Source organism: Phialemonium atrogriseum, assembly GCF_030411735.1.
Source record: "Phialemonium atrogriseum strain 8032-3 unplaced genomic scaffold QBC33scaffold_35, whole genome shotgun sequence".
NCBI lineage: Eukaryota > Fungi > Ascomycota > Sordariomycetes > Cephalothecales > Cephalothecaceae > Phialemonium > Phialemonium atrogriseum.
The window spans coordinates 1-26,240 of record NW_026848172.1 but is presented as its reverse complement, the minus strand read 5'-3'; the positions used below and the strand labels follow the sequence as shown (position 1 = coordinate 26,240).

Sequence of the window (26,240 nt, the reverse complement as noted above, 5' to 3'; positions counted from 1 at the left end):
ATCCAAGATGCTTGACCTCCCATCTCATAGCGTTGTCGATATTGGAAAGCTCAGTGAAGGGGCAGAACATGCCGAGGAGGCATCAGAGAAGACAGAAGGTCAGTCTCAGGGGTCGAGGTCATCATGGAAGGACCTCTTCGTTTTCAATACATCTCGACAGCTCTGGGTCTTGCCCTGCGCTCTGGCGACGGCCTGCGCTGCCGCTGCTGGCAAGGCGGTCTATACGATCTTGCTGGGTAAGATCTTCGACGTTGTATCCAAGTTCGGTGCCGGTGTCCTGGATGGAGACGAGGCGCTCGCCCAGGTCTGTCAATGGTGTGCATACCTGTGTACCTTGGGCATCGGGTTTTGGATCTTCAACGGCCTCGACATGGTGCTGTGGATGGTCTCCGGGGAGCTCAGGGCGAAGAGCGCAAGGGAAACTCTGCTGTCCTCACTACTCCTGAAGAAGATGGAGTGGTACGACTCTCGAGAAGATGGAATGGCAAGCTTGATGATACGCATCCAGACGTAAGTTCTTTCTTCTTTCCATAACCCACCTGTCTGCCCTTCGGTGTTGTTAACGCCTTCACAGCCAAATTCGAGAACTCCAGACGGCGACATCCCAGACCCTCGGCTTCCTGATATGCGACACTCTCGTCTTCTTCTCGTGTCTAATTGTCGCCTTCCATTTCTCCTACAAACTCACCCTCGTCATGGCCGCCACAGGTGTGCCTTCAGTCATCATCTTATACTTGATCAACAGGGCTTTGGACCCCGCAATCATCGCCCAGAAGAGCGAACTTGCACAGGCATCGAAACACGCAACGGCGGCTGTGACGGCCATCGACCTCGTCAAAGTCTATAACAGTGCTGATCACGAAGTGCGGCAGTACCTTGAAGCGATTCGGAAGTCTGCTAAGCACTACTTCCGGCAGGCGGTCTGCAATTGTGCCCAAATGGGCTACATCAAGCTCTGGATGATCATGCTCTTCGTCGTCGGTTTCTATTTTGCCGTCGTGCTGTTCGACCAGGGCGAGCTCAGCCCGGGCAACGCGCTCACCACCTTCTACGCTGCCTTGACAGCGTTTCAGTCAATGGAAGCCATCGGGCCACAGTGGCTCACAGTCATCAAGGGGAAGTCTGCCGGACAGTCTCTCGGGAAACTTGCGGCAGACACCACCATGGAGCATGAGGAGAAGCGAATAGATGGCCGATACAGACCCATGAGCTGTGCCGGGCATATCGAGCTGAACAAAGTGAGTACAAAGGACGGACAAAATTTCCAGCAGGCCCTCCTCCGTCTTGTCGCTAACAAACAACCCCCTGCAGGTCAGCTTCGCATACCCATCGAATCCGTCCAAACAAGTCCTGAGACCCTCGACTTTCCTGTTCCCGGCGGGAGAGATCGCCTACCTCGTCGGCCGAAGCGGATCGGGCAAAAGCACCCTGGGCAACTTACTTGTGCGCTTCTATGAGCCCTCCTCGGGAGATATCAGGCTTGACGGCAATCCGCTCGATTCTCTGGACCTCAACTGGCTTCGAAACAATGTCACGCTGATCCAGCAGTCGAGTGTCCTCTTCAACGACAGCCTCCACCAAAATGTCGCGTTTGGGGGCAGAGATCCCGATAATGTCACAAGGAAAGACGTGCAGGAGGCTTGTGGGATGGCTCTTCTTCAGTCGACCATCGCTAGCCTACAGCACGGGCTGGATACGGTGATCGGATCTGGAGGTCACAGCCTCAGTGGGGGCCAGAAACAACGGCTCGCACTGGCGAGGGCCAAGCTGAGAGATCCCCCAGTCCTGATCCTGGACGAGGTCACGAGTGGTCTCGATCCGGTGAGTAGGTCACTCATCATGGATGCGATCAGGCTGTGGAGGAAAGGGAAGACAACGATCATCATCACACACAACGTCGCACAGATAGAAGAGGGCGAGTACGTTTACGTCCTTGCAGACGGCCGGGTTGTTCAGCAGGGCTTCCAGAAGGAACTCGCCACGATGGGTGGGGGGCTCTTCGCTGCCTTCCTTGCATCTGCAGACGAGAATGCCGGCTCGAGGCGCTCCTCCGGATCGGAGCGTGGAGAGGGTGGTAACCTTTCTGAGCACACGGAAATGAGAGTCTTTGAGAGCCGACTCTCCAGGATCATGTACGGACTGAATGGTGGCATGGATCCAGCGAGCCGGCTCTTTAACCGTGTCTCGCTCGGAGCAACAACTGCTCAGGCGACTAGGATTCGCACGAAGCAGCTTTGGAATGCCCCATCCACCATCGGTGAAGCCGGGACGGAGCCACGAAGACCCCGGCAGTCACTGAAAAGACAGAGAAGAGACAGCCTGGAGATAATCAAGCAGAGCAGCGAGGCCATCAAAGCAAACAGGACGCGGGCCCCTCGAGACGAAGGGCCGAAGGCAACCCATGCTAGCAGCGATAGCATGGACTCGATCGAGCGCTTTGCAGTCGAGCACCTTGCCCAGAGCGGGCGCAGGGAGGGACAAAAAGGGAAGCAGATGCCGAGCCTGGCAGCCGTCTTCCGGACAGTATGGCCAACCATAGACAAGAAAGGCCGCACATCCTTGGCGCTGGGCCTGGCCTTGTGCGTCGTGGTGGCCGGCAGCAACCCGGTGTTCTCGTACATCTTCGCCAAGCTCCTCGAGGCCTTCTGGGCAACCGACGACCGCCGCGGCGCCGGGGCGAAGTGGGCGGCGTACCTCGCCATCATCGGGGCTATCGACGGGATCGCAACTTTCTTCGCCTACCTCTTCATGGAGCAGGCCGGCCAGGCGTGGGTGAACACACTGCGTGGAGAGGCGCTGAGCCGGATCCTGAGTCAGCCAAAATCGTGGTTCGACATGGCAAAGCACTCGCCGAGCCGCGTCAACGAGTGCCTCGACCGCAACGCCGAGGAGATGAGGAAGCTGGTCGGACAGTTCGTCCCCATCGTCGTCATCGTTGCCGGCATGATCCTCACGGGCCTGATCTGGGCATTGGCCATCAGGTGGGACTTGACCCTTGTCGCCCTGTCCGGAGTGCCCGTCGTGGTAGTCATGGCCCGGGCGAACTCGGTGGTGAGCGACAAGTGGGAAGCTCTCTGCAATATCGCCGCTGGTAATACCAGTTCCGTCTTTACCGAGACCTTTTCCAACATCCGAGTCGTCCGGGCCCTGACGCTCGAGCGGTACTTCACCCGGAAACACCGCCGATCGGCCGAGGCGACCCTCCGTCTCGGAATGCGGCGGGCCATCTACGCTGGCTTCTTCTACGGGCTGTACCAGTCCATCTCCTACTTCATCACCGCCCTGACGTTTTACTACGGGACGAGGCTGCTGCGGGACGGCAAGGTCGACGTGACCGACGTGCTCCGGATCATCAACCTTCTTCTCTTCTCCATGGGCAACTCGATTCTCATCCTCGGCGACATCCCTCAGATCGCGGCGGCCAAGACCACAGCGGTGCAGATGCTCTACTACGCCAACCTGCCACGCCTACACAAGACGCGCAGCACCAGGGGTGTACCACCGGCGGCAGCTGTGGGCACGCCGTTCCCGATCCAGATGACCAACCTGCGATTCGCCTACCCAGCGCGGCCCTCGTCGCTGGTCCTACGCAACGTGACGCTCCGCATCGACGCAGGCACCTGCACCGCCATCGTCGGCGCCTCCGGCTGCGGCAAGAGCACCCTCGCCTCCCTCCTCCTGAGCCTCTACGACCCCTTCCCCTCCCCGCCCGGCCTCCCCCCACCGCTGACCTTCGCGGGTTCCTCCCCCTCGCACCACCACCTCCCCCGCGCCGCCTACGTGCCCCAGCACCCATTCCTCTTCCCCGCCAGCCTAAGCGCAAACATCCTATACGGCCTCCCCCCGAACTCCTCCTCCTCCAACCTCCGCGACTCCGCCGCCCGCGCAGCAGGCATCCATGACCTGGCGGCATCGCTGCCCTCCGGTTGGGACACGCCCCTGGGCGAGGGAGGGGTGGCGCTGTCGGGGGGCCAGGCGCAGCGCGTGGGGATCGCGCGGGCGCTGGCGGCGCGGCCGGGGCTGCTCGTGCTGGACGAGCCGACCAGCGCGCTGGACGCGGAGGCGGCGGAGGGGGTCAGGGGGGTCGTCGCTGGGTTGGTGGGGGGCCGGGACGGGGATCGGAGGGCGGGGGGGATGGCGGTTGTGGTGGTTACGCATAGTCGGGAGATGATGAGAGTTGCGGATCGGATTGTTGTGTTGGACCAGGGGTGTGTGGTTGAGGTTGGGCGGTATGATGAGTTGGTTGCGCGGCGGGGGGTGTTTGCGCGGTTGGTTGGTGGGGGTGCTTGGATGGGGCAGTAAGGGGGTTGTTGGAAGGAATGCATCATCGGGGGGGAGGGATATGGATGGGTCGAGGATGTTCAAGGCTCCTCTCGTGATGATGTCTCGCTTCCGCGACTGCAAGGGAGAAGAATCGAATAGGGGCTCGAATAGGGGCTTGAATAGGGGGCCGCCGTTTTCGCAATATCGAGTGAGAACAACGTCAGTCTGCATTCATTTCTATTCTAAATATGTACATTGAAAAATCGACCAAGGGGCCCCTCAAGATCAGCAGCCGAGGCAATATTTGTCCTGGATCGTGAACCTGCAGCCTTGTTAACACCGGGAAGCAGAGAGCTCGATTACACGTGCGACTCACCCGCTCCAGATTGGTCCACCGGGGATGGTATAGTTCTATATAAGCGGTTAGATCCAGTGTACTGCAGTGAAGCGATGGAGTCATGCACTCGCCCATACCTCAGTCTTCTTCATCTCGTCAGTATAGATGTCGATCTTGATGGACGGGTCTACCGGAATTAGCAACTTGTCCCCGACTCCCTTTGGATACGCTTCTCTCTTACCATTCTCATCGTAGGCACCGGGGAACTTCTTCAGGAAGTCATCCGGAGGGAAGGCGGTCCCCGTTCCGGTAATGTTCAGGTGCGCACATTCCGGGTAGAACTGCGGCTTGTTCTGGATGTGGAGGGACAGGATCTCGTGCCGGACCATGTACAGGCCGGGCTTCAACGACAAAGGAATCGTCACGGGCCAGATGTCGGGGCTCCCATCCCATTCCTGGAAGTTCTTCTGGTACCACATCCCCTGGGGCACGTTGCCGATGAGCAGGCCCGCCTCCCAGATCTTGAACCACTCGGCCTCGTTAACGTCGACGGTCGAGCAGTCCGCACCGCAGGCGGTCAGCCACACGGTCATCGGCCCGACAGGGTGGAGCCAGTACCAATACACGGCAGTGAGGTTGTCACCTGCCGAGATGGGGATGTAGGACGGTGGTGGGGTCCCGGGATCGTTGCACGCAAGGAAAGGGTCATTGACGCTGAAGATGGGGGTGATGCTGGCCCATGCCCTTTGGACCATCCATGGCTTACCGACCTGTTCGGACGCAGCCTCGTCGGGGTCGTAGCTGTAGTCACGTTAATCCCAGAAGGAGACGCCAATGGGCGAGAGCAAGCGGGCTGAAGGGTAGGATTCGCCGGGAAGCAACCGGGCGGAAAAGATAACGAGGAGTATGACCTGTCTTACCCTCGGTACCACGTATCGCCAACAGTATAGTTGGCCAGCCCGCCGTGTGCAAGGGCCGAGCCAGTCAGAGACGCCAAGACCGCCAAGAGAAGAGCAAAGACCACAGCCATCGTGGGGAAGGAGATGCAGGAGAAGGCACAAGGTCCAAGACTGCCAAGCCGGGTGTCCTCGAAGACGAGGAAGCTTATCAGCTCGGAGCAGTTTTGGATTCTGGGCTACAGAATCAACAGAATGGAACAGAACACACACAAACCTCGATAGCACACCTAGTTCACATGCTGCCACACTACATGGCTACCTACGTACGTCGATTAGGAACATGAAAACTCGGAGGAAGATGAAATTCCCCGCGCAATCAATTTAGACACCCGTGTCACCTTAGCCAACCGGCACGCTTCCTATGTTCTAGCGGCTATTTACCGAGGCGGGCAGTTCTAACGGCGACATGTCCTAGCCCAGGTAGCGAGTGAAATCTTTTGAGAGTAACTTCTAGGGAGAGACCACCACCGTAACAGGGCACCCCATTTGCATTTGGGTACAAGCCATTAGGAGATATAAAAGTCACGCCCCCCCACCCCTCTCTCCGGCCATGAGTGTGGCTTTTGCCGGCTTGCCAAGGCTCGGCAACTCAAGTCCATACAAGCTAGGACTCAGAAGGCACTTGGCTGTGCAAGAGCAAACCCGGGGTGGGTTTGATTCGCGGCGTCGAGGATGACCTCCAAGACGAAGAACAAATACCATGGAATACGCAGTGCCTTCCTGAAACCCCCACAGAGGAGAAGGCCAAGGTACCCGTACCCGCCCGTACCTTAGTCTACTGCGGTAGGTATTGTCGGGTCTTGGAAAATTCCCAAGTCCCGAAAACCCACGTGGGGCCCCACACTTCCCAAGGGCCGTCCCCTGCTAGCCTTGTTGTGCCTCAACTCCGGTACCTGCCGACTAACATGGATGAAAAAGAACTGCCAGTCTTCAACTGTGCATGCCTTGGGAGGAGCTGGGGCTGATGTCGGTCTTGGGAGTGGCCCTTGGCCCACCGACCTCCTTTTGAGATTACTTAGCCATGCACACGGGCCCCTACTCTATATACTACCTTACTGCTCATTGCCCAAGGGTCTCTTCCTTTCCCCGCATCCAGCGCAGCTCAAATCGGGAATCGGGATAAACATCCATGTCTCCTTCTGGCCGCGACTATCCCTGGCCATTAAGCCTGCTTGCTGGTGCGGCGGTAAATATCCATATTACCCGTTATTAACCATGTCTTTCCAGAAATGGGCTGTGACGATCTTGGCCCTACATCTCGCTTATCCAAAGACTGCCTATCCGTAAAGTGGGTGGCGGAAGGATATATACGTTGAAGGTCGGTATTTCGTCGTGGTCAAGCGCACCAACCACTGCTTCATCCTGGAATGCTACCGGTAATTTCCAAAGCAGGCAGGCCTGGGACGGAGATCGGCAGAGGGCTGGTTGACACTTTCACCCGTTTCTCCAAGCCTGGCCACTCAACTGGTGATGCTCAAGGTATTGGCCCAGTGTCTCTGTGGGCGGCGCCAGTGCACACCGCACGCAACTTTTATTCGTGTTTAGATTGCTTCCGGCAAAGTGGAGGCGGCCATGACTTCGAGCCCCCAAGCCAGGAAGTCCTATAAGATGCAACGATCTCACCCGTCTGGGCACTTCTTGGCCCTCTTGGCTACCCTCTGGGCTACCCTCTTGGCTGCTCTTCATCGTAAACCTTCATCCACTCAGACTACGTCTCCCAAGTCTGCACCATGGTCCATCTTGCGTCTGCCCTCCTGCTCGCCGGGACGGCCCTTGCCCTGCCTGGCCGGCAGATCTTCGAGCGCGCCGATACGTGCACCCTGGCCGACACGTACGCGACAGTCAACAATGCCAAGCTGCCAGATCCGTTCGTCTTCGCCAACGGCAACAAGGTTGCTTCCCAGGCCGACTGGAAATGCCGGCAGCAGGAGATCAGCAAGATAATGCAGCAGTACGAGCTGGGCACCTACCCCGGCCCCCCAGACTCGGTCAAGGGCACCCTCAGCGGCAACAGCCTCAGTGTTGCCGTGACTGTGGGGGGGAAGTCGATAACTTTCTCGGCCAGCATCAAGAAGCCGTCGGGCAATGGTCCTTTCCCGGCCATCATCACCATTGGCGGCGCCTCGCTCCCCATCCCGAACACTGTTGCCACCATCAACTTTGGCAACGACGCTTTCGCTGCGCAGTCATCGGGTTCCTCGCGTGGCCAGGGCGCCTTCTATACCCTGTTCGGCAACACCCATAGTGCTGGCGCCCTAACGGCCTGGGCGTGGGGTGTCGACCGGCTCGTCGATGCCCTCGAGCAGGTCAATGCGACCTCGGGAATCGACACCACCCGCCTTGGCGTCACCGGCTGCTCGCGTAATGGCAAGGGTGCCTTTATCGTCGGCGCCCTGGTGGACCGCATTACCCTCACCCTGCCGCAGGAGTCGGGCTCTGGTGGCGCTGCCTGCTGGCGAATCAGCGACGCCCAGCAGAAAGCTGGCGCAAATATCCAGACGGCCGGCGAGATCGTCGGCGAGAACGTGTGGTTCTCCAAGAACTTCGACCCGTACAGCACCAAGACCTCGACTGTCCCCGAGGACCACCACATGCTTGCTGCCCTTATCGCCCCCCGTGGTCTCTTTGTCATCGAGAATGATATGGACTGGCTCGGCCCCGTGTCGACTACTGGGTGCATGAAGGCTGGCCGTCAGATCTACAAGGGCGTCGGCGTCCCCAACAACATGGGCTTCTCCCTTGTTGGTGGCCACTCGCATTGCCAATTCCCTTCGTCGCAGCAGGCGGATCTCCTGTCGTACATCAACTACTTCCTCCTCAACACCGGCTCCGCCCCTGGCGCTGTCGAGAAGAGCTCTTCTACTATCGACATGGCGAGCTGGACGGGTGACTGGAATATCCCCGCTAGCCTGGCCTAGAGGGCGCGGTCAAGCCTGACCGGGAATGAGGATGGGTCGAATTGAGGTTATGGAGGTGAAAATTTAGGGAGGGGAGCCTTAAGTCGTCGTGTATTTATGGAGGCTTGAGCACACCCTCTTTGTAGCCAGACCATATTTTGGCTGTATACTTATATGCGAGAAAACCGATATTCTCAATGCCGAAAAAGTATGAACATCTATCAATAACAGCCCATGCGGAAGTGATCACATCCACATGTAAAGAAGAAAATGTTTTGATAGACGTGAAAGGGTAGTAAGCTCGAGAAGGGAGAAGAAAGGCGTAAACGGAAGGACAAGGATGGCGTAGAAAATATGCGCACGTGATTCCGTCCCAATTTCGCGTTGATTGGCGTTGATTCCCAACACGTCACTCGCCCTAAAGCTATGCTCTCTCCCCCGCCCAACCCCAACTACTCGCGATAAGAGATACGGTGCCCAGATACTCTCATGAATTGCCTTTTATCGGATACTGTACATAGTTCTGTTAGATAGCGCGGATAGCCCGGACGATGTGGCTGCTCGAAAGCCAAGGGGATGCCTTCGAAGGTACGAGTCCTGTTTAGTACGGGGTTCAACGTCCTAATCCTGATTACGATGAATTGCAGGCAGAAGGTTATGGCTTCGCCCCGGCAAGCTCTATCTCTTTGGCCGGACGGCTTCGGAGCGTAAGTTATCTTTCCCGCAGGCACTGGTAGTCATAACCAGGCCGGGTTGCTGACTTCTCCCAGCCGGACAGCTAGCCATCTCGGACAAGACGATATCGCGCAAACACCTCACGATACAAGTTGACAATGTCCTGGAAGGCGGTGGTGTATGCGGCTAGCACCCCCCCCAGCTGCCTGAACTCCTATGACTAACCCGACTACGATTCAGCGCAACCTCCAGTCTCGATCGAAAGTCACGATCCACGATTTGGAAACAAAAAAGGGAACTGTCCTCAACGGCGAGCAGATTAGAGGGAAGGAGCGTGTGCTTACCCAAGATGTGAACGAGATCAAGTTGGGATTGTGCTCGAAGCTGTTTCGGTCAGCCCTTTCCCTTAGCTTCTTGAAAACACCGGACCTCCCTCGGTCGTTAACAGCAGCATAGCATTACGTGGCAGCCGGTCGTGTTCAGTTTCTCCTTCACCAGCAAAGAGTTACGAAACGATCCCTGGGCGAAACTGCGCGAGTCCCTCGAACAACTAGATATCAAGTACTCGGCCGAATACGAGCACGCCCTGACCTCCCACGTCATCACAAAGAAGCGGAATACATCAAAGGGGTTACAGGCGTTGATCAACGGCAAATACGTCGTGGCAGACAGCTTCGTCAACGCTGTGATAGAAGCTGCGACATCGGATGGCGACGAGCCTAGCATGACCAGTGCTTTAGAGCAGGATTATGACGGGAACTGGCCGAACGCGCTCGAACATATACCGCCGAGAGGCGAGGAGCCGAGCGACCGGCCAGAAGAAGCATACGCGCCCGACGAGAGAAGGCAGGAGGTGTTTGACGGATATACCTTCGTGTTCTACGACAAAAAGCAGTATGAGACCTTGTTCTCGGCAATCACGAATGGGAAAGGGAAGGCTTTATTCACGGAGGTGGTCCCTGGCCAGACGGAGATCGATGACTTCGTTCGCTATGTCAAGGGTGTCGCCGGCGAGAAAGGCCTGGGATCGTTTGAAGACGGCAGTGAGGGCAGGGGCGTGGTTGTTGTCCGCTACCTGCCTGCTAAGGGGGCCGACTTCGACTGGTTCGCAGAATTCCTCACGGCTTTCGCCCTACGACTCGATCACCGACCAATTGGCCAGCGAGAATTCCTCGAGGCCATTCTAGCATGCGACGCCAGCATGCTGCGCAGGCCGCTCGAGGAAGAGTCCCAGGCTGAGTCGGCGGTGGTGCGGCCACAGCGAGCCGCGAACGAGGCTTCGACGACCCCCATGGACGTGGTCCAACAGGAGCCACAAACTGCCTCTGATCCGGTCGCAGAAGAGGTGGCCCCAGCGCCCCAGCCGAGACGTGGGCGGGGCAGGAGAGTTGCGGCAAGTCGATTCAAGGGGTTCGACCTAGATTCAGATCCAGTCGATGCTATGATGACCGAAGGGTCGAGTGCTCCAGCTCCGTCTCATGACCCCGTCCCAGCGTCGAATTCCGTCACCGCGGAGTCTCGACAGGAGAAGGAGCAACCCAGGACGACGCGGCGGTCCCAGCGCAAGCGTGGGCATTCACCCGACCCAGAGGACGACGCCGACATGATGGACGGGATCGCGCCGACGGCCGCGGCCGTGAAACGGCGGAGGGTGGAGGCCGGCGAGGAGCCCGTCCCTGAAGCTGCCGGCGAGGACGAAGACGGGGACGTGGTCCCCGAATCGCCGACTGCGGAGACGGGCAAGTCGCAGCCGAGCAAGTCGTCGAAGCAGAAGAAGGGGAAGGACAACAGCAACGCCGACATCCTGGAGCTCGCGCGGCAGCGTCGCGAGGAGGCCGAGGCCCGGGCGGCCGCGGAGCGGGAGGCGCTCGACAACCTCCATGACGACGGGATCGATTATGCGGCGATTAGGGCCCTACAGATCGTCGAGGAATGCACGGTCCACCTTCCCGACAAGTCGGGCGGCGCAGCAACCCGCTCCCGGGAGGACGAGGTCAGGGGTGGTCGGTGGGACCCGGCGTGGAACGGGAGGCAGAACTTCAAGAAGTTCCGGAGACAGGGGGAGCCGGCCGGCCGGCCGGCGCCGAGGGTGATCGTCGGGCTGGAGGAGGTAAGGTCCAAGGAGTACGGCATAGGGGACGACTACTGGTTGGAGGACGAAGGCACCGCACCCGGAGCCGGATCCGGCAAAAAGAGCAAAAAGGATGCCCGGCGGGAGGGCGACAGCCAGCCGGCCACACAGTCGCAGGCACGCGGGACGAAAGGCAAGGGGAAAGAGAAAGCGAATGGGCCCCCGCCCCGCAGAGCAATGGCCATCGACAGCAGCGATGAAGGGGAGCCGGACGAAACCACGGCGCCGGACCCGGAGCCGGAACCGGACCCGGAGCCGGAGCCGGAACCCCCACGCAGTCGCGCCGCCAAGACGGCCGAGAGGGCGAACACGCGCCTCGCCGGGGCGGCGCGGTCGTCGCAGGCCGGGACACAGTCGCAGTCGCAGGCGACGACGAGGGCGAGCAAGCGCGTGGCGGCGGCGCAGCCGGCGGCGGAGAAGGCGGCGAAGAGGCCGAGGAGGGCGGTCGAGGTCGATGAGGGGGATGATAGCGATGAGGAGCCCAGGTTCCGGTTTGGCAGGCGTTGATGGGTTTCAGCGAACAGCGAGCTTTGTGTCTGTCACGTCTGCGGAGTGAGGGTCACGAAACAAGATATATGATGCCCTTTGCTCTAATTTTCTAGGTAGTTACCCTTGCCTATGCTGCTATGCCTGTCTATCTATCGGTCGTGGGGGTATCATTTCGACCTCGCACATTGAACTCACCCCTCCACAGCCCTCGCAAGGCGTGGTATCTAGCTCTCGTATCATGTCCCTCATACATACAAAGACCTCGTGTGATATAATACAGAAATGCTCCCTTCGTATCCAACACAATCACGTGTACAGAATCATGCACGGCAGAACGGACCAGTCCAGACCCCCTCATCAATCCATCTCCTCCATCTCCCCCCCACCAGCCTCCTCCTCCTCACCAACCAGTATCCCCACCAGGCACGAAGCCAGCATGCCCTCATAGTTAACCCACGGATGCACCTCCCCAAACAACCGCGTGCCGTCCTTCCCCGCCCCGCGGAGCAGCTCGGGGCCCCCGCCCGGGTGGAACGGCACGTACGGCGTGACGTTATAGACGCGCCCGCCCAGAACTGTCCACGCGTCCCGCCCCCGGCGCCCGTTGTGCGCCCGCAGCGCCGAGGGGGTCACGCGCTGGTACGGCGCGTTGGGGCCCAGGCCGCGGAGGTCTGCGCCCGGGTGCGAGGACAGGCGAGCCCAGTCTAGCGGGGAATGGCCTGGTGATAGGACGACGGCGCGCGAGGGCTTGGCGGGCTTGGTGGTGTGGGTTGGGGGTGGGGCGAGGGATGAGGAGGGCGCGGACCGGGGGAGGGGGAGGGTTGAGGTTCCTGGGGCGCGGTTCGGGAGGGGGGAGGGGCGCGAGGGGGGCGCGTATGGGTTTCTGGCTGGGATGTGGTTGCGGGTTGGAGGTCGGGGGGGAGGGGCCATGAGCCCGGGTGTCGGTCTGGGTGCTGCGATCGGGGTCGGGCGTGGGGCATTGCTGCTGGGTTGATCATCGTCAAGTCCCGAGAGCGTGAATGTGGGAACGGGATCGTTGCGTTCCGCTGCTGACGCCTTGGGAGTGCTGTCGCCATCCTCGTCGTTCAGGGCAGTCTTGTTCTTGCCCTCGCTCGGCATCGCTATCACCGGCGGCGGAGGCATGGCTGCACGGTCAATCTCCGCCTTTGCTGCCTGCTGCGGCGCGGGTGCTGGCCCCCGGTTGACTGTCGCCTCGGCTTTCCGCACTCCGCTAGCCTCGGCGGCCCCGTCTTTCTCGTTGTCGCGGTTTTGGGGCGCCTGGCTGGGAGGCGGATCCAGCCGGGGTTGCTGGCCTGCGCCGAAGAAGCGCGGTAGCCATGCCGGAGGTCGCAGGCAGAAGAGGACGACAGACGCGACGATGAGGGAGATCCCCAGGAGGCCCATATCCAGCTGCTCCGCGGTCGAACGATAGAGGTTCCCGGCTCGGTACTACCGATGCATCTGGTCGGCGACTTGGTGGTAGAGGTCTTTGATTAAACAGGGCCCTGGAGTGAAGGTCGTAAAAAGTGTCCCTCCTCGTCCTTGTCTCGGTGGTGGGTGGTCTCGCTGGTTGATGTTGGTGGTTCCGTACTGAATGACAGAATCTGCCAGGCAATTCTTGCCGGATTGCCCCGCCAAATAATAAGGCGGCAGCTAAGGGTCAGGCAGGGGTCGAGAGGCAGTTCCATGGTCCCGCTCACCCTAATGACGCGAATTGACAGGGACCACGGTGCGTAGAAACGGCGGGGCATGCAGTTAATGCATGAATGTAAACAATCAAAACCGAGATGAGCAGATGGAGGGAAAAGAATTGGGCAGCTAGTGATATAGATGGATGGATTATGGAAGTGGAAACATTCCAGAATAGCTTCAAAACAACGCCTCTCGTGATTCTTCTCTTCTGTTCATTCCATGCTTCAGTTTTATGTCACACTGACTGTGTACACTGTAAATCCCTTCGCTGATCCCCGCCGCAGCCAATCAACCAGCCAATCTCGTCAAAGCAGGTGGCCAATTGCCAGGTGCCGGTAATGTTGCCCAGTAGCGCGTGCCGAAAGTCGAGACCACCATCAACACGGGCGAAATGCACACCTTTTCAACCGCCGAGAAACCCCCATCAGCGTCCCGCCCGTCTTCGCGCCAGTCGGCGCTGTCAAGCACCCAAGGAAAAGCCATTGATGAATTGAGAAGGAAGCCGTCGGCCGACTTTTTGACCGCGAGAGCAACGCCGCAGACCCCAGCTCCGAGTCAGCAGAAGAAACCGAGGGTCAGTGCTGCCAGTGCCACTACAAGTGCCAGACCACGAATTACGGCTACTACGATCGCGGCGACGACGCCGACGAGGACGACTGCGAACATCACCACATCGGCATCGGCAAGAATCGCACCTCGCGCATACTCTGGCCCTGTGCTCCGACCCCGCGACAATAATGTTGTTGCCATCCCGACGCGCTCTCTGAACTCGAAACATTCCATGTCCGTTACCCGGGCCACTCCGAAAATGCCTCCTGAGAAAGGGTCGGCAACACAGTCGAGGCAGCCCCAGATGCCTCCTCTGAGTGCGGCCGCGGCAAGGGGAGCCAATAGGACACCTCTGACACCCAAGATAGCGACAACCCGGTCCTCAACGCCACAACACCACACTGTTACAGTCACCACGCCACTCCCGAGACGTGTACACAGGGCCGAATCCGCCCTGGGCAGTGGTCCCGCCACCGTCAAAGACGAGGTCGCGTCTCCTGTCGCGGCATTTCTGAATGGCAACGTCACTCCTAGATCTGGCTCGAGACAGAGCCGCATCGACAGCGCCAATAGTACCCCGACTGGCACGCCCAATTTAGACAAGCTTGACTCCTGGGAGACCAGGTCTGGTCTGGGACTCGCACCCTCTGCTCTGGAGGCAGATGGGCCGCGACAACGACCTATGGTTACCTTCTCTCCGGCTCTGGATTCGAGCAGCGCGACGAAGCAAGATCCTGACTCTAAATTCTTCTACGCGAGCCAAGCACCGAAACTTCAAACCCAACAGCAACAGCAACCAGCCATCCAGCCGAGACCATCGATAACACAACCACAGAAGTCGTCAACCTTCTTCTATGCCAATGGAGGTGCCGTGCCGGAAAGGCAGAATGCACCGCCCACGAACCTGACACCTGTATTGGGTGCTTCCCCGGCTCCAGACAGCCATCGGACGAGCAAGTTCTTCTATGCGAATGGCACACCAGATCTGCCCCCAGTTGCGAGACCTGCTTTCTCCTCCAACGCTGGCTCGACCGTATCAACATCGTCGAAGCTACCGGCTCCCCGACTTGGAGCGGCTGCATCTTCCGCTGGTTACGGCCTCCAACGACCCCCGTCCCCGGTCAAGCTACCGTCCTTTCTGCCGCCCAAGAATGACACCATCTCGCTTTCTACCGCTCGTTCTGCAATGGGCGCCGCACCACCTCTTGCTCCGGCCACAGCCACACTTCATCGTGCAAGCACAGAACCGCCGGCGTCTTCAAGCAGCGGGCATTCGCGGTCTAAGAGTCTCACCGTCGCAGACCCGCCCACCATCGCGAGGATAATCTCAACCCATAGCTCGCACCCGCCCTCCGAAGCCTCGTCACCCTCCGTCCTTTCCAGCCCAGGCATCAACATAACAACCGCCACCCCAGCCGCGGCGGGTTTCTCGTCCCTCCTGCAGGCAGCCGACGATCTCGCCGACGACGAAGACGACGACGATACCAAGTCCGAGGTGCTCCACAGCCCCACCAAGGCCTCATCCTCGCAGGAACAGGCGCTGAACGACCTCGTCGCGAGCGCGCGGCGGGAGCGCAAGGTGCAGGACCTGGAGATCACCAACGCGAGCCTCGAGGCTATCAACCGCACCCTGGAGAGGCAGCTACGCAAGCAGACGGCCGAGCTGAGGAGGTACAGGCGGCTGTCGAGGTCGGGCCGGCTGAGCCTCAGCTCCGTGCCGGGCGGCCGGGACAGGATCGCGTCCGACTCGACTGCGGGGGGAGGCGCGCTAGCGAGGGCCGGCCTGGATCTCGACGACCTGACCGAGGAGTCATCCGAGGAGGACGCGGGATTCGACGAGGAGGGCGACGGCTTCGACTCCGATTCCGAGACCGAGTCCGGGTCCGGAGAGCACAGTCCCGGGTCTGTTGCGTTGCGGGATGCGAGACATAGGAAACGAGACGAGGAGCGCCTGCAGCTGGACCTCTCAAAACATCAGCAGCTGCTGGTCGACAGCCAGAAGATCAACCAGAGCCTGAAGAGGTGCCTGGGCTGGACCGAAGAGCTGATCAAGGAGGGCCGCCGGGCGCTGGAGTACAAGGTCCGAGTGAGCGAGGTGCAGCTAGGTGGCCGCGTGCTCGCTCCCGAGGACGTGGAAGAGCGAGAATCAGCGGTTGTGTACGGGGATGGGGACGGGGAGGAGACGCTGCATGGCATCGTACCCGAGCTTGACGACTCGCCTGTTGCTGCAGATGACGAGAAATGGCCCAAGGACACGCAGGATAGGGATAGTGGTATCGAGCTGCCAACCGATGGCGGGTGAACCCAAGCCCAAGGCGGACGGACATGTTGACGGACTGCTGAAAACGACAAAAGAAAACAGAGACAAAAATTATCCCTAAACGCGACGGGACACGTCACATCACCACTCACGACGATACTATTTCCTTACAAATTGGATTGGCATGACCCAGCGCAATGGAAAACCATCCGTCCCAGGTCGACCTTCATAACCTCATCTTCAATCTGCATATTGTCTACGGGCAGGGCCTCTGTTTTTTCTAAGGCGGGCGGGCGGCGGCGGCATCAACATCAACAGGGCGTTTCTTTGTTTGCAAGTGACGGAAAACAAGAGGATATCAGATTTCGCCTCCTCGGATCATCATCATCACTATTTCACGTTTCTTTTGTCAGGCCCAAACCAGCCCCTTGTACTATCAGATACCCCACACACACTCAAACCAAACCTCGGGCATGGAAGTCTGGCTGTATCATTGGAATATCTACATACCCGCCTACCTACCCACCCACCTACTTGTCTATTTCATGATACCCACCTTTCCTCTAAACCCACCTTGTCGGCCGAAGGACCAGCATGCAAAGTTGGTCAGAGATGATTTGTCCGGGCCGGTTACAGAGTAATCGGAGAGGAGGTCCGGATTACTGTACACTAGCGAGAGGAGAGCGTCCCTGCTAGAGACAGAGAATGCAGGATATATCAAAGACAGAACAAGCAAGCAGAACGGGCCAGGCGCGCAAGAAGGGGTGGTACTGGTTCTTGCAGTAGAATATGGTGAGTTCTATATGTGTAGGTTTGTGGTAATCCCTATCCATCCTGCAGGCACAAACAAAACAACGGTGGGTGAGGGAGGTGGGAAACCCTGCGGTCTAACGGGGTTAAGAAACAGTAAGCCTCGAAGAGAAACAAGGTAAGACCAGCTATAATATGGGGAGGGCATGAATTCAACCTCGACCAAGACGGACCGACCGACCATGCTTCAGCCCCGCCTCCAGCCGATAAAACAAAACAAAAAATAGAATACGCGCCCCTCTTCCCCTGTCTATCCATCCTCGCGCCCCCCTTGCTCACAGGCCCACGCAGCAAAGACACAAGTCGCGCGGGCGGAGGGACGACGACGCCGCCGCCTTGTCCTTCGCGACCTACGACGACTTGGGGACGTTGGGCGCGTCGGCGGCGGCGGCGGATGGGGTTGGGGAGGACGCCTTCTCAGCCTTGTCGCTGACGCTGCTGCCGCCGCCACCGCCGTGGTGGTGGTAGTGGTGGGCCTTGTCCTTCTTCTCCTTGCCCTTGCGCTTCGACTCCTTCTCCTTCTTGATGGCCGCCTCGGCGACCAGCTGCTCGAAGGCCATGTAGTCACCCTCTTCTTCTGGAGTGCGTTGTGCCTGGAAAGGGGTGGAGGGGTTTGGTTAGCGTTGCGTTGAGTCATGGTAAATGTCTGGGGAAGGGGTTTCTTCTCTCCTACCTTTGAGCATATATCCCCTATCAGGACCAGCGCGTGTGCTCGCTCCAGCCTCTTGGCTAGCGGGACCTTCTTGTCGTAGAGGATGGCGTCGCACACATCCCTGAGCACGCTCTGAATCTCAAACCTGCTGCCCCTCCAGGCGGCGGTGAGGATCTTGCCAGTGACCCTCCTCTCGTACTCCATCTTCTTCTCGTCGGTCCACTCGTCGCCGCCCTGCTCCTCCATCCTCGCCATCTCCTCCATGCTGGCCTGCGCCTCGATGGCGCTACTAATAGTATTCCACGTGTCCTTGACCAGCGACCCCTTGTCCTTGACCCGGCTGAAGAAGCCGCCCATGCCGAAGAACTTCTGGCTCCGCAGCAGCGCCGTCGCCTTGCTGACGTAGGTGGCGCCGATGGCGTGCAGGATGTCGAGCCCGAAGCTCTCCATCTTGAGGTCCTCGACCTCGAGCCGCGTCTTCTCGCGGAACGCGTGCGTCACGTCGCCGCCCTTGTCCGTCTCGGTCCACACGCTGACCCGGTCCAGCAGCTTGCGCGCGAGCGTGTCCACCCGCTCCTGCCGCACCCGCGCCCGCTCCCGCTCGTACGCCGCCAGCTGCTCCCGCTGCTCCTTGGACAGCGCCGCCTTGGCCTTCTTGTCCTTGTCCTTGTCCTTGTCCTTGCCCCGCCGCACCTCCCCGCCGCTGCTGCCCTCGCCGTCGTCCGATGCCCGCTCCATAAGCGCCGGTCGCAGGGGTATCGCGTGCCGGCCGTTGCCTCCCTGCGGGGTCGTCGCGCCGGACCTGGGGGGAACAGTCGGGCCCGTGGCCGAGGGCGAGGGCGTCCGCGGCGGCAGCGGTGGTGGAGCTGCTGCTGCTGCTGCTCCTGTCACCGGGGTTGTGGCTGTGGCATCCGGCACGCCGTCGGGGGCGTCGGATTTCTCGTCCTCCACGACCACCTTCGGCGGCGGCGGCGCGGCGCCGCCGGCCGTCTTCAGGCTCTCCTTGATGGCCTCGTCGGTGTCGGGGAACTCCCCCCCGGAGGCGGTGCCGGTGCCGGCGGCGGCGGCGGCGTCCTCGGCGCTGCTCTCAGCGCTGCCCTCGACACCCTCGGTGGCGGCCATGGTGATATCCATGGTGGCGGTCAGGTCCTTCATGAGGCTGATCTCGCCGATCCAGTCGACAAAGGCCTCGCCGCCGAAGATGCTGGTGAAGAACTCGGCCGGGTCGACGAATCCCTCGCTCGGGCGCGCCGACTCCTTGCCGAACTTGTCGTAGGCCTTGCGCAGGTCCGTGTCGGAGAGGACTTGGTAGGCTTCGCCGATCTCCTGGAACTTGGCATGGGCGGAGGGATCGTTGGGGTTCTTGTCCGGGTGGTGGACGATGGCCATCTTCCGGTATGCCTTCTTGATCTCGAGTTCCGTCGCAGTGGGCGCGACACCCAGGATGTCGTAATATCCCGTGTCAACAACCATGGTGGCCGTCGTGTGGCTTGCGCCGGGTTATCTGATGGGGTTGTCAAATTCGAGGGTGGTGGTATCCGGGATTACCGTGATATAGGTGATCGATATCGTCTGAGCTTTGCCAAAGGTTAAGAGGACTGGTCGGTCATAAACGAGACACGATGGTGCCGTGGATAGGGTACAAGCAAATAGGTAGGCAAGTAAGGCAGCCCAGCGTCAGTAGGTGTTGCCTGCCAGAGGTCTGTATTCGTAACCTTGCAGCCCGTTTTTTTGTCGGCCCTAGCTTTTCGGCGCATAAGGGTCAAATTACGTATGTCCCCATCGCTTATTAAGCTCCTCGGTCCGGAGGGAATTCTTGCCTTGGAGACGGGACCTAGCCAAGACAACAACAAGGCAAAAAGGGTAGAACCAGATGCATGTTGGCATGTGAACCCCGCCACCGATCTAATATTTCACATGAGCTCGCCCAAAGCTCAGCTGTCCAAAATTACTGGACTCTTTCCACGTTTTAGGTTGTCAGAGTAGCATGTAATCAATTATGTTGATTTTAACCCCGAATGCCGTCCTACAAACTCCCTTGTAACTAACCGTCTAGTTTTATGGCCCACTTCCTGTCCCCCGATTCTCTCATCATATTTTCCGGGTTCTCTCTGGTTGGGTTTCAGAGATACCTACCCGATGCAGCAGCCCCCCAGTATTCCAGCTTTCGAAGGCCTTACTGAACACCGGCAGCCTTCATGCGCTCGAAGCACCTCCTGTACGCCTCGTGGACCTCGGGCACCTCATAGTTGTACTCCTTCAGCTTGGTGACCAGCTTGGTCGTGTCGAGCTTGCAGTTGCTGCGCCCCGCCTTGATGACCTTGGCCTGCTCCTCTAGGCTGAAGTTCTTCCACGCGAAGCCCGGCCGGACGATGTCGCGGAACAGCGTCAGCACCTCGTTGTGCGAGATGGCGCCCGGGTTGGTGAAGTTGTAGATGCCCAGCTCGCTGTGCTCGGCCAGCAGGATCGCAGCGGGCAGGAGATCGGTGAGGATCGTGTTGCTGTTGGGGATGTCGACGACACGCTCGTACTTGGCGATCTTGGTCACAAAGTTGCGCGAGTGCAGGTCGTCAGAGACGGGCATGCGGAGTCGGAGGATGAGGCAGTTGTTGTAATGTTTCATAACCTGCGGAGCAAAGCGAAGTAGAACCCGTCAGTCTTGCTGCCCTGTGATGGACGAGCTACGGGAGCCCCGGGATGGATATGGCTTACCTCCTCGACATGTGCCTTGGTCATCGAATAGAAGCTCCCCGAGAAGTTGGCCGGGTCGGTCTCGACGAAACCCGGGCCATCCCAGGGATGCTTCTCATCGTACTGGTAGATACACCCCGTGGCGAAGACGGTGCAGTGAATGCCCTTGAGGAAGCAGGCATCGGTCAAGTTCAGGGTCCCGATGACATTGGACCGAATCGTGGCCTCCTTGTTGTCCTCGCACCAGTCAACGTTGGGTCGACCGGTACACCCGGCGGCATTCAGGACATGGGTGGGCTTGACCCTGTCCAGCTCGGCCAGAACGGCCTCGCGGTTCTCCATGCGGATGGTAGTCGAGTAGACTTCCTTTCCCTGGCTCTCGAGCAGGGCCTTGAGGTGACCGGCAACCCAGCCCTCGCCTCCCCAGATGAGGAAACGGTTGGCTTTGCCAGCGCCATTAATTGTCGTGCCATTAGTTGTCGCCATTGCGGAGCTTGATGGTGGGGGAACGGATTCGAGCCGATGTAGACTACACAAAGAATTTATAGGACGCAGAGAAATCGGCAGGAAGCGCTACGAGTGAGAGAAGAGGAAACTTGGAGCTGTCGGAGAGATGAGAGGAGGCGAGGATACTTGTTATTTGTCTGTTCCCCAGGCGAAGCAAGGGAGACACGAATGCCTTGGAGACTCAAGACATTGATTGAATAGCTGAAGAGGCGGGGGAGCTAACGCAGCCAACACGAGGGAGGGGTCTCACTCAGCTGCACCTTCGGCACGAAGAGTAGATACTTAGGTACGCATCCGCATCTGTACCTGTTTGATTCAGCGCGTTTGCGCGTTTGCAAGCTGTCGATACAGAATGCCTGGTGTTGGGCAGTCATCGCTACCTATCTCCAGATACCTTAGCTAAGGCGAATACTATTGTATGTATGTACAATTCAAGCTTAGGTTCCATCCAGCGGCCCTCGCATATTGATCTGCCCGATTGATGCTCTAATTAGGTACCGACCTAGGTTCCATATTAGTGCAAAGTCTAAGCATATTTAGGTACAGTACTCCTCCCCGAGTTGGTTAACAGTCAGCAATTGCTTGCCTGTCCAATACTTAGGAACTCATGATGCTCGAATGGTCCCCTGTGATCCTGTAGCTTGATGACTCCTAACAACAAGCCGTTGCAAACATTTTGGTCAGTTAAGTAAAATGATGTCCCCAAAGCTGTGAGAGGCAATCCATTGCCTGAGACCCACCGAGCTGACACACAAGGCAATTGGCCAATCAGGATAAGGTTCACTGGCGCAGGGACCCAGTTTCCACCAACGAAAATTGGAGAAGCAGCATGCAGCTTTCCGAGGTGGCACCTTACCAGGTTAGGTTATCAATTTTCCCGCGCGTTCAACCTAAGTTTCTATTCATCCGGGAGAGTGGTTGTTCCTTCCATTTTACTCCTCATGACACCTCAAAGACATGACTACCTGGTTCACGGCATATTCAACCTTCAAGTTTGCCTCCATCCGGCCGTTCTTTCATCATCTAGGTATTTAAAGTCCATCTCCTCCGGGCCCCCTAGTCGCGGTACTCCTCTTCATCACTCGCCCCTATCCCCAACATCCAGCCTCCTGTCTCTCTCCTCTCTCTACCTGTGGTGCTTTTTTCATCGCTCTCTTGACCTTGACGCCGGTCGTCGCCAAAATGGGCGCCGTAAAACAGGCCCTCTACTTTCTCGTTCACCCAAACCAACTCCGCAACGTCATACAATGGTAGGTCTCGCTCTCCCCCCCCTTCTCTCTCTCTCTTGTCGAACCCCTTAGCAGTTGGATCTGACGCGCGAAACTCCAGGAAGCTCTGGCACGAGCCTGTCCATAGACGCGATCCCAAGACTGAGACGCCGACCGAGAAAGCATGCTTCCACTACTTGGACCTGACATCCCGCTCATTTGCGGCTGTCATCAAGGAGCTCAACCCAGAGCTGCTCATGCCCATATGCTTGTTCTACCTTGTGCTGCGGGCGCTCGATACCATCGAGGATGATATGACGATAGACATCAAGGAGAAGGAGCCGCTTCTGCGTAATTTCAAGCAGTTCATGGAGACAGATGGCTGGACTTTCGACAAGAACGGGCCAGACGAGAAGGACCGTGAGCTGCTGGTACATTTCGACGAGGTGATCCCCGAGCTGAAGAAGGTCAAGAAGCCATACTACGATATCATTGCCGACATCACGGTGAAGATGGGCAACGGCATGGCCGACTACGCCGTCAACGCCGAGCACAATGTCAACGGCGTCGCCACTATCAAGGAGTACGAGCTTTACTGCCACTACGTTGCCGGTTTGGTCGGTGAGGGTTTGACAAGGCTGTTCGTTGAGTCAAAGCTGGCAAACCCGCAGCTTCTGGTCCGCATGGACCTGACCGAGAGCATGGGTCAATTCCTGCAGAAGACCAACATCATTCGAGACGTACATGAGGATTTCGTGGACAAGCGGCGGTTCTGGCCCAAGGAGATCTGGAGCAAGTATGTCGACACCTGGGATGATCTCTTCAAGCTCGAGAACAGGCAAAAGGCCGTGGAGTGCAGCTCTGAGATGGTGCTCAACGCGCTGAAACACGCCGACGAGTGTTTGTACTACATGGCAGGCATCAAGGACCAGAGCGTCTTCAATTTCGTCGCCATCCCCCAGTCCATGGCCATCGCCACCCTGGAGCTGGTGTTCCGGAATCCCGCCATCTTCGACAGCCACCTTAAGATCACCAAGGGAGACGCGTGCCATCTCATGTCCCAGTCGACCCAAAATCTCCGAGTCGTATGTGAGGTCTTCCGCCAGTACGTGAAGAGGATACATAAGAAGAACAACGACCCGCGGGATCCCCATTACCTTGCCATTAGCATTCAATGTGGACAGGTTTGTATCCCCCACCCTCTTTCCTCCTAGACAGGCCAAGTCATGGGCAAATAAACGTTGGAACTAACAAATCTGTGTCAGATCGAGCAATTCATCGAGTCAATTTACCCGGTCCAAGACCCCAAGAAGTTGGCAGCCGCCAGGGATCCCAAGGCAGCCCCGAGGGAAGCCGGAATGGATGCTTGGGAGGCCTTTGTACTGCTGGCCGCTGTCTTTGCTGTACTGCTTCTTATTGGAGGTCTAATGGTATGCCACCTTACCAACATACAACACTCTGGAAACCCCTCGCTAATTCTGTTCCCAGGTCGGAAGCGCCTACTTCATGGGCGCTCGATTTGACAAGTTGTTCCGCAACTTCGACGACAAGATGCGGACGGCGAACAAGGTCTTGAACCCAACCGGACGCGATGAGCTGTAATTTCTAAGTATTGATAACCGACCTTGGATCTTCACCTGGCGTCTGAAGAGTGTACTTGTTGTCTTTGTGGTCATCTGGACGGTCACGGGCCGTGGATGTTGCTAACGCTAGCTAACTTACCTACCCATATATCTCTTAATACATACAAGGTCAGGTTCGCTTCGTCTTCTGCGTTCAGACTAGGCTTCCCCCCTACCGCTCATGCCTCGGGATGGCTCAAAGCTGTCTCGTCAGATCTTCTACTAGCCAGGTTCACCCTTTAGAGATCCACGTCGAAGAGAGCTCCATTCCTCTACGGAAATAGCACGGATGTCAAATTGCAATTCAGTCGCCCGCCTTACGGGGCGGGGTTTTGATGACTGTTGTTGTGCCGAAGATGTGCTGATATTGACTCAACCTATGCAAGAAGCCTGGAATCCGGGCACGCCTCAGATACACATCGCTCATTGTCCCGTGATGCTTGTCGATGGGCGGATTGCGCACATTGCTTTCCCCCTTTTCCCTCTCACCCCTTACCCCTTGCTTCCTCACCTCTCGTTTCTCTCTTGTCTGGTTGCCCTATTCCCCGGCTCCCTTACAGCGAGAACGGGGGTATGATAGTAAACCAATGTGTGAGCTTGCAAATTAAGCCTTGTTCTCGAATTATCCCGTGTTGCCCTTGCATACGGGGGCCCAATGATCGTGTGTCAGTCGGAGTATGGACAGGATCCGTCTCACGATTTCCCCAACACCTTGGAGCAGCGTCTTGGAAGTAGAGGAAACGGAGGTGACTGCGATGGGGTGGGTGGTGGGGGTGGGACAAAACATAGTCAGACAGACAGCCAAACACGATATTACTTCTTCTCCCCTCGCCTTTTTAGCCATCAGAAGGAAATCCCCATGGCACACAGCTCGGGGATGTGCCGGGGATTTAATTTTTGGGGCTTCTAGTATTACAACCACAGGAACCCGACGGGACAGGAAGAATACAGCAAAAAGAGAGTCGTCGATCATCCCCCCCAATCCCGATATGGCAAATTCGCCCTGAGACGCGGCAAACTGCAGTGGCGTCTCGAACTGCTTCTTTGTGGCGGCTGGGCAACGTGCCGGTCCTCGGCTGCTGGGCGACAAGGCCAAACTCGAATGCTCCTTTTTTTTTTTTTTTTTTTTGCCGTTCATTGTTGGTGGGCTGTATTTCCGGGGCGGGTTTGACCTTGCGGTCGGCTTGGTATATTGGTGGTTTATACCTGCTGCTGTCTTTTCTTATTCTTGCATGTGTTTCACTTTGCTTGCTTCCCTCCCCCCGCGCCGCTGCTCAAGGTTACGAACCCGAGCGCAGTTCCCTCCATGTTTCGGGTCCTTCGAAACGTCAACCTTCGCCGCGTTTGATATTCCAACAACACGCAAGGTCGAGACAAGCCGACAGACTACCGACGCCAGGAGTGAGCAGAGGTTGATGTGCAGTATCGAGATATGACCATGATTTCGTAAACTCTTTCTAAGTTTTTTCTAGTTTATTAATTTCTCTAGACGTGTAAGGCGGCCTCCTCGTCATTCCCTCGACGCCGCAGACTCCCCGCCGCCGATAAAGGGAGCATGGAGTCGGACAGGAAGAACTTCTGCAATTCCTCGCCTCGATGCTTCCCCTGTGCTGAAGGGAAACGCGTAGGTTCAAAATGTACAATATAGCCAGGCCTCGAGGGACTCAACCCACGGCCAGATGGCAGAAAATATATGTTATATACGTGCGCACACAGTGCGTGCTGAATCGACGATAGTGATTTGTGAATGTTGGCAAAAATTATTCTCGACCCCACGCACACACAAACAAGACAACGCTCCTCAAAATCACCTGTTCCCGTTGTTGGCGATCAGGTTCGTCGTGCCCCGCTGGTTGTTCCCGACCGTCGCGCCGCTCGCGCGCGCGAGGCTCTTGATCCTGGCGACGACGGCGTCGACGTCGGTGATGCTCTCAAACGCCATCAGGTAGGCGGCGAGCCCCGCGACGTGGGGGCTGGCCATGCTCGTGCCGCTAAGGGTGGCCGAGCCGTTGTCGTCGGCGATCCCCACGCTGAGGACGCGGACTCCGGGCGCGAAGATGTCGACGCCGCGGCCAAAGTTGGAGAAGGACGCCCGCTGGTCGGTGGTCTGGTCGATGGCGCCGACTGTCACGGCCGCGGGCGCCGAGCCGGGCGACGTGTTGGCCGTGTCCTGGTTCTCGTTGCCCGCCGCCACAACGGGGACGACGCCCGCATTCTTGATCCCGTTGATGGCTTCGTTGACGGCTGTCGAGCGGGAGCCGCCCAGGGACATGTTCATGACCGCCTTGCCTGAGAGGCCTGATGCCGTTACATTTTGGGCGACTGTTGGGGAAAAAAAAGGAGTGGTTAGTTGTGGGATCACGACGGCAAGGATTGGCGCCCGGGGGGGGGGGGGGGGGGGGGGTAAAGTCCTAGGGTTACCAAAGTTAATGCCCCCCAAAACCCCCGAGTTGGTGCCGGACCCGTCGGCGTCGCGGACATTTACCGCGCACAGGTTA

General features: G+C 58.2%; 10 protein-coding genes across 10 annotated transcripts; 5 read left to right on the top strand and 5 right to left on the bottom strand.

The window, feature by feature from the left end:
- Positions 1–7: 7 nt before the first annotated feature.
- Positions 8–4,302, top strand: QBC33DRAFT_460196 (P-loop containing nucleoside triphosphate hydrolase protein; the record flags this gene model as incomplete). Its single annotated transcript, XM_060424967.1, has 3 exons — positions 8–510; positions 575–1,238; positions 1,312–4,302. 3 exons carry the CDS (start codon positions 8–10, stop codon positions 4,300–4,302), a joined length of 4,158 nt encoding a protein of 1,385 aa, XP_060279184.1.
- Positions 4,303–4,489: 187 nt separating this feature from the next.
- QBC33DRAFT_550621 (glycoside hydrolase family 61 protein) lies at positions 4,490–5,464 on the bottom strand. Its single transcript, XM_060429098.1, has 4 exons — positions 4,842–5,464; positions 4,738–4,787; positions 4,640–4,674; positions 4,490–4,585 (listed from the first exon to the last, which is right to left on the bottom strand). The coding sequence occupies exons 1-4, from the start codon at positions 5,353–5,355 to the stop codon at positions 4,549–4,551; spliced, it is 636 nt and encodes a 211-aa protein (XP_060279183.1). The 5' UTR covers positions 5,356–5,464; the 3' UTR covers positions 4,490–4,548.
- Positions 5,465–7,335: 1,871 nt separating this feature from the next.
- Positions 7,336–8,566, top strand: QBC33DRAFT_550619 (carbohydrate esterase family 15 protein). Its single transcript, XM_060429097.1, has one exon. The coding sequence runs from the start codon at positions 7,503–7,505 to the stop codon at positions 8,475–8,477; it is 975 nt and encodes a 324-aa protein (XP_060279182.1). The 5' UTR covers positions 7,336–7,502; the 3' UTR covers positions 8,478–8,566.
- A 318-nt stretch (positions 8,567–8,884) lies between these two features.
- On the top strand, positions 8,885–11,914 carry QBC33DRAFT_599095 (uncharacterized protein). The gene is made up of 5 exons (XM_060432016.1): positions 8,885–9,044; positions 9,104–9,163; positions 9,227–9,309; positions 9,372–9,523; positions 9,588–11,914. Exons 1-5 carry the CDS (start codon positions 9,008–9,010, stop codon positions 11,767–11,769), a joined length of 2,514 nt encoding a protein of 837 aa, XP_060279181.1. The 5' UTR covers positions 8,885–9,007; the 3' UTR covers positions 11,770–11,914.
- A 194-nt stretch (positions 11,915–12,108) lies between these two features.
- QBC33DRAFT_460335 lies at positions 12,109–13,155 on the bottom strand (the record flags this gene model as incomplete). The annotated part of the gene is made up of 2 exons (XM_060424979.1): positions 12,109–12,858; positions 12,958–13,155. 2 exons carry the CDS (start codon positions 13,153–13,155, stop codon positions 12,109–12,111), a joined length of 948 nt encoding a protein of 315 aa, XP_060279180.1.
- A 1,141-nt stretch (positions 13,156–14,296) lies between these two features.
- QBC33DRAFT_460346 (uncharacterized protein) lies at positions 14,297–16,294 on the top strand (the record flags this gene model as incomplete). Its single annotated transcript, XM_060424981.1, has 1 exon — positions 14,297–16,294. The coding sequence occupies one exon, from the start codon at positions 14,297–14,299 to the stop codon at positions 16,292–16,294; it is 1,998 nt and encodes a 665-aa protein (XP_060279179.1).
- Positions 16,295–17,412: 1,118 nt separating this feature from the next.
- Positions 17,413–19,187, bottom strand: QBC33DRAFT_563176 (DnaJ-like protein 1; the record flags this gene model as incomplete). Its single annotated transcript, XM_060430254.1, has 2 exons — positions 17,413–17,655; positions 17,736–19,187. 2 exons carry the CDS (start codon positions 19,185–19,187, stop codon positions 17,413–17,415), a joined length of 1,695 nt encoding a protein of 564 aa, XP_060279178.1.
- Positions 19,188–19,686: 499 nt separating this feature from the next.
- On the bottom strand, positions 19,687–21,327 carry QBC33DRAFT_550605 (uncharacterized protein). The gene is made up of 2 exons (XM_060429096.1): positions 20,427–21,327; positions 19,687–20,340 (listed from the first exon to the last, which is right to left on the bottom strand). Exons 1-2 carry the CDS (start codon positions 20,889–20,891, stop codon positions 19,891–19,893), a joined length of 915 nt encoding a protein of 304 aa, XP_060279177.1. The 5' UTR covers positions 20,892–21,327; the 3' UTR covers positions 19,687–19,890.
- Positions 21,328–22,094: 767 nt separating this feature from the next.
- QBC33DRAFT_460198 (isoprenoid synthase domain-containing protein) lies at positions 22,095–23,722 on the top strand (the record flags this gene model as incomplete). The annotated part of the gene is made up of 4 exons (XM_060424968.1): positions 22,095–22,162; positions 22,242–23,304; positions 23,386–23,550; positions 23,609–23,722. 4 exons carry the CDS (start codon positions 22,095–22,097, stop codon positions 23,720–23,722), a joined length of 1,410 nt encoding a protein of 469 aa, XP_060279176.1.
- Positions 23,723–25,549: 1,827 nt separating this feature from the next.
- QBC33DRAFT_460239 (oryzin) lies at positions 25,550–26,240 on the bottom strand (the record flags this gene model as incomplete). Its single annotated transcript, XM_060424970.1, has 2 exons — positions 25,550–26,064; positions 26,164–26,240. Coding segments are annotated over 2 exons (592 nt in total), but the record flags the coding sequence as incomplete, so codon positions are not given.

Bases quoted from the DNA above. Each gene is read 5' to 3' on its own strand.
- QBC33DRAFT_550619 (XM_060429097.1), top strand. From the start codon at position 7,503: ATGCAGCAGTACGAGCTGGGCACCTACCCCGGCCCCCCAGACTCGGTC.
- QBC33DRAFT_550605 (XM_060429096.1), bottom strand. From the start codon at position 20,891: ATGGCGACAACTAATGGCACGACAATTAATGGCGCTGGCAAAGCCAAC. The intron at 20,341-20,426 runs GTAAGCCATATC...TTTGCTCCGCAG, and splicing joins CCAAGGCACATGTCGAGGAG to GTTATGAAACATTACAACAA.
- QBC33DRAFT_599095 (XM_060432016.1), top strand. From the start codon at position 9,008: ATGTGGCTGCTCGAAAGCCAAGGGGATGCCTTCGAAG. The intron at 9,310-9,371 runs GTATGCGGCTAG...ACTACGATTCAG, and splicing joins ATGTCCTGGAAGGCGGTGGT to CGCAACCTCCAGTCTCGATC. The intron at 9,524-9,587 runs GTCAGCCCTTTC...ACAGCAGCATAG, and splicing joins TTGTGCTCGAAGCTGTTTCG to CATTACGTGGCAGCCGGTCG.
- QBC33DRAFT_550621 (XM_060429098.1), bottom strand. From the start codon at position 5,355: ATGGTCCAAAGGGCATGGGCCAGCATCACCCCCATCTTCAGCGTCAAT. The intron at 4,788-4,841 runs GTAAGAGAGAAG...TAATTCCGGTAG, and splicing joins CGGTGCCTACGATGAGAATG to ACCCGTCCATCAAGATCGAC. The intron at 4,586-4,639 runs GTGAGTCGCACG...ACAAGGCTGCAG, and splicing joins GGTGGACCAATCTGGAGCGG to GTTCACGATCCAGGACAAAT.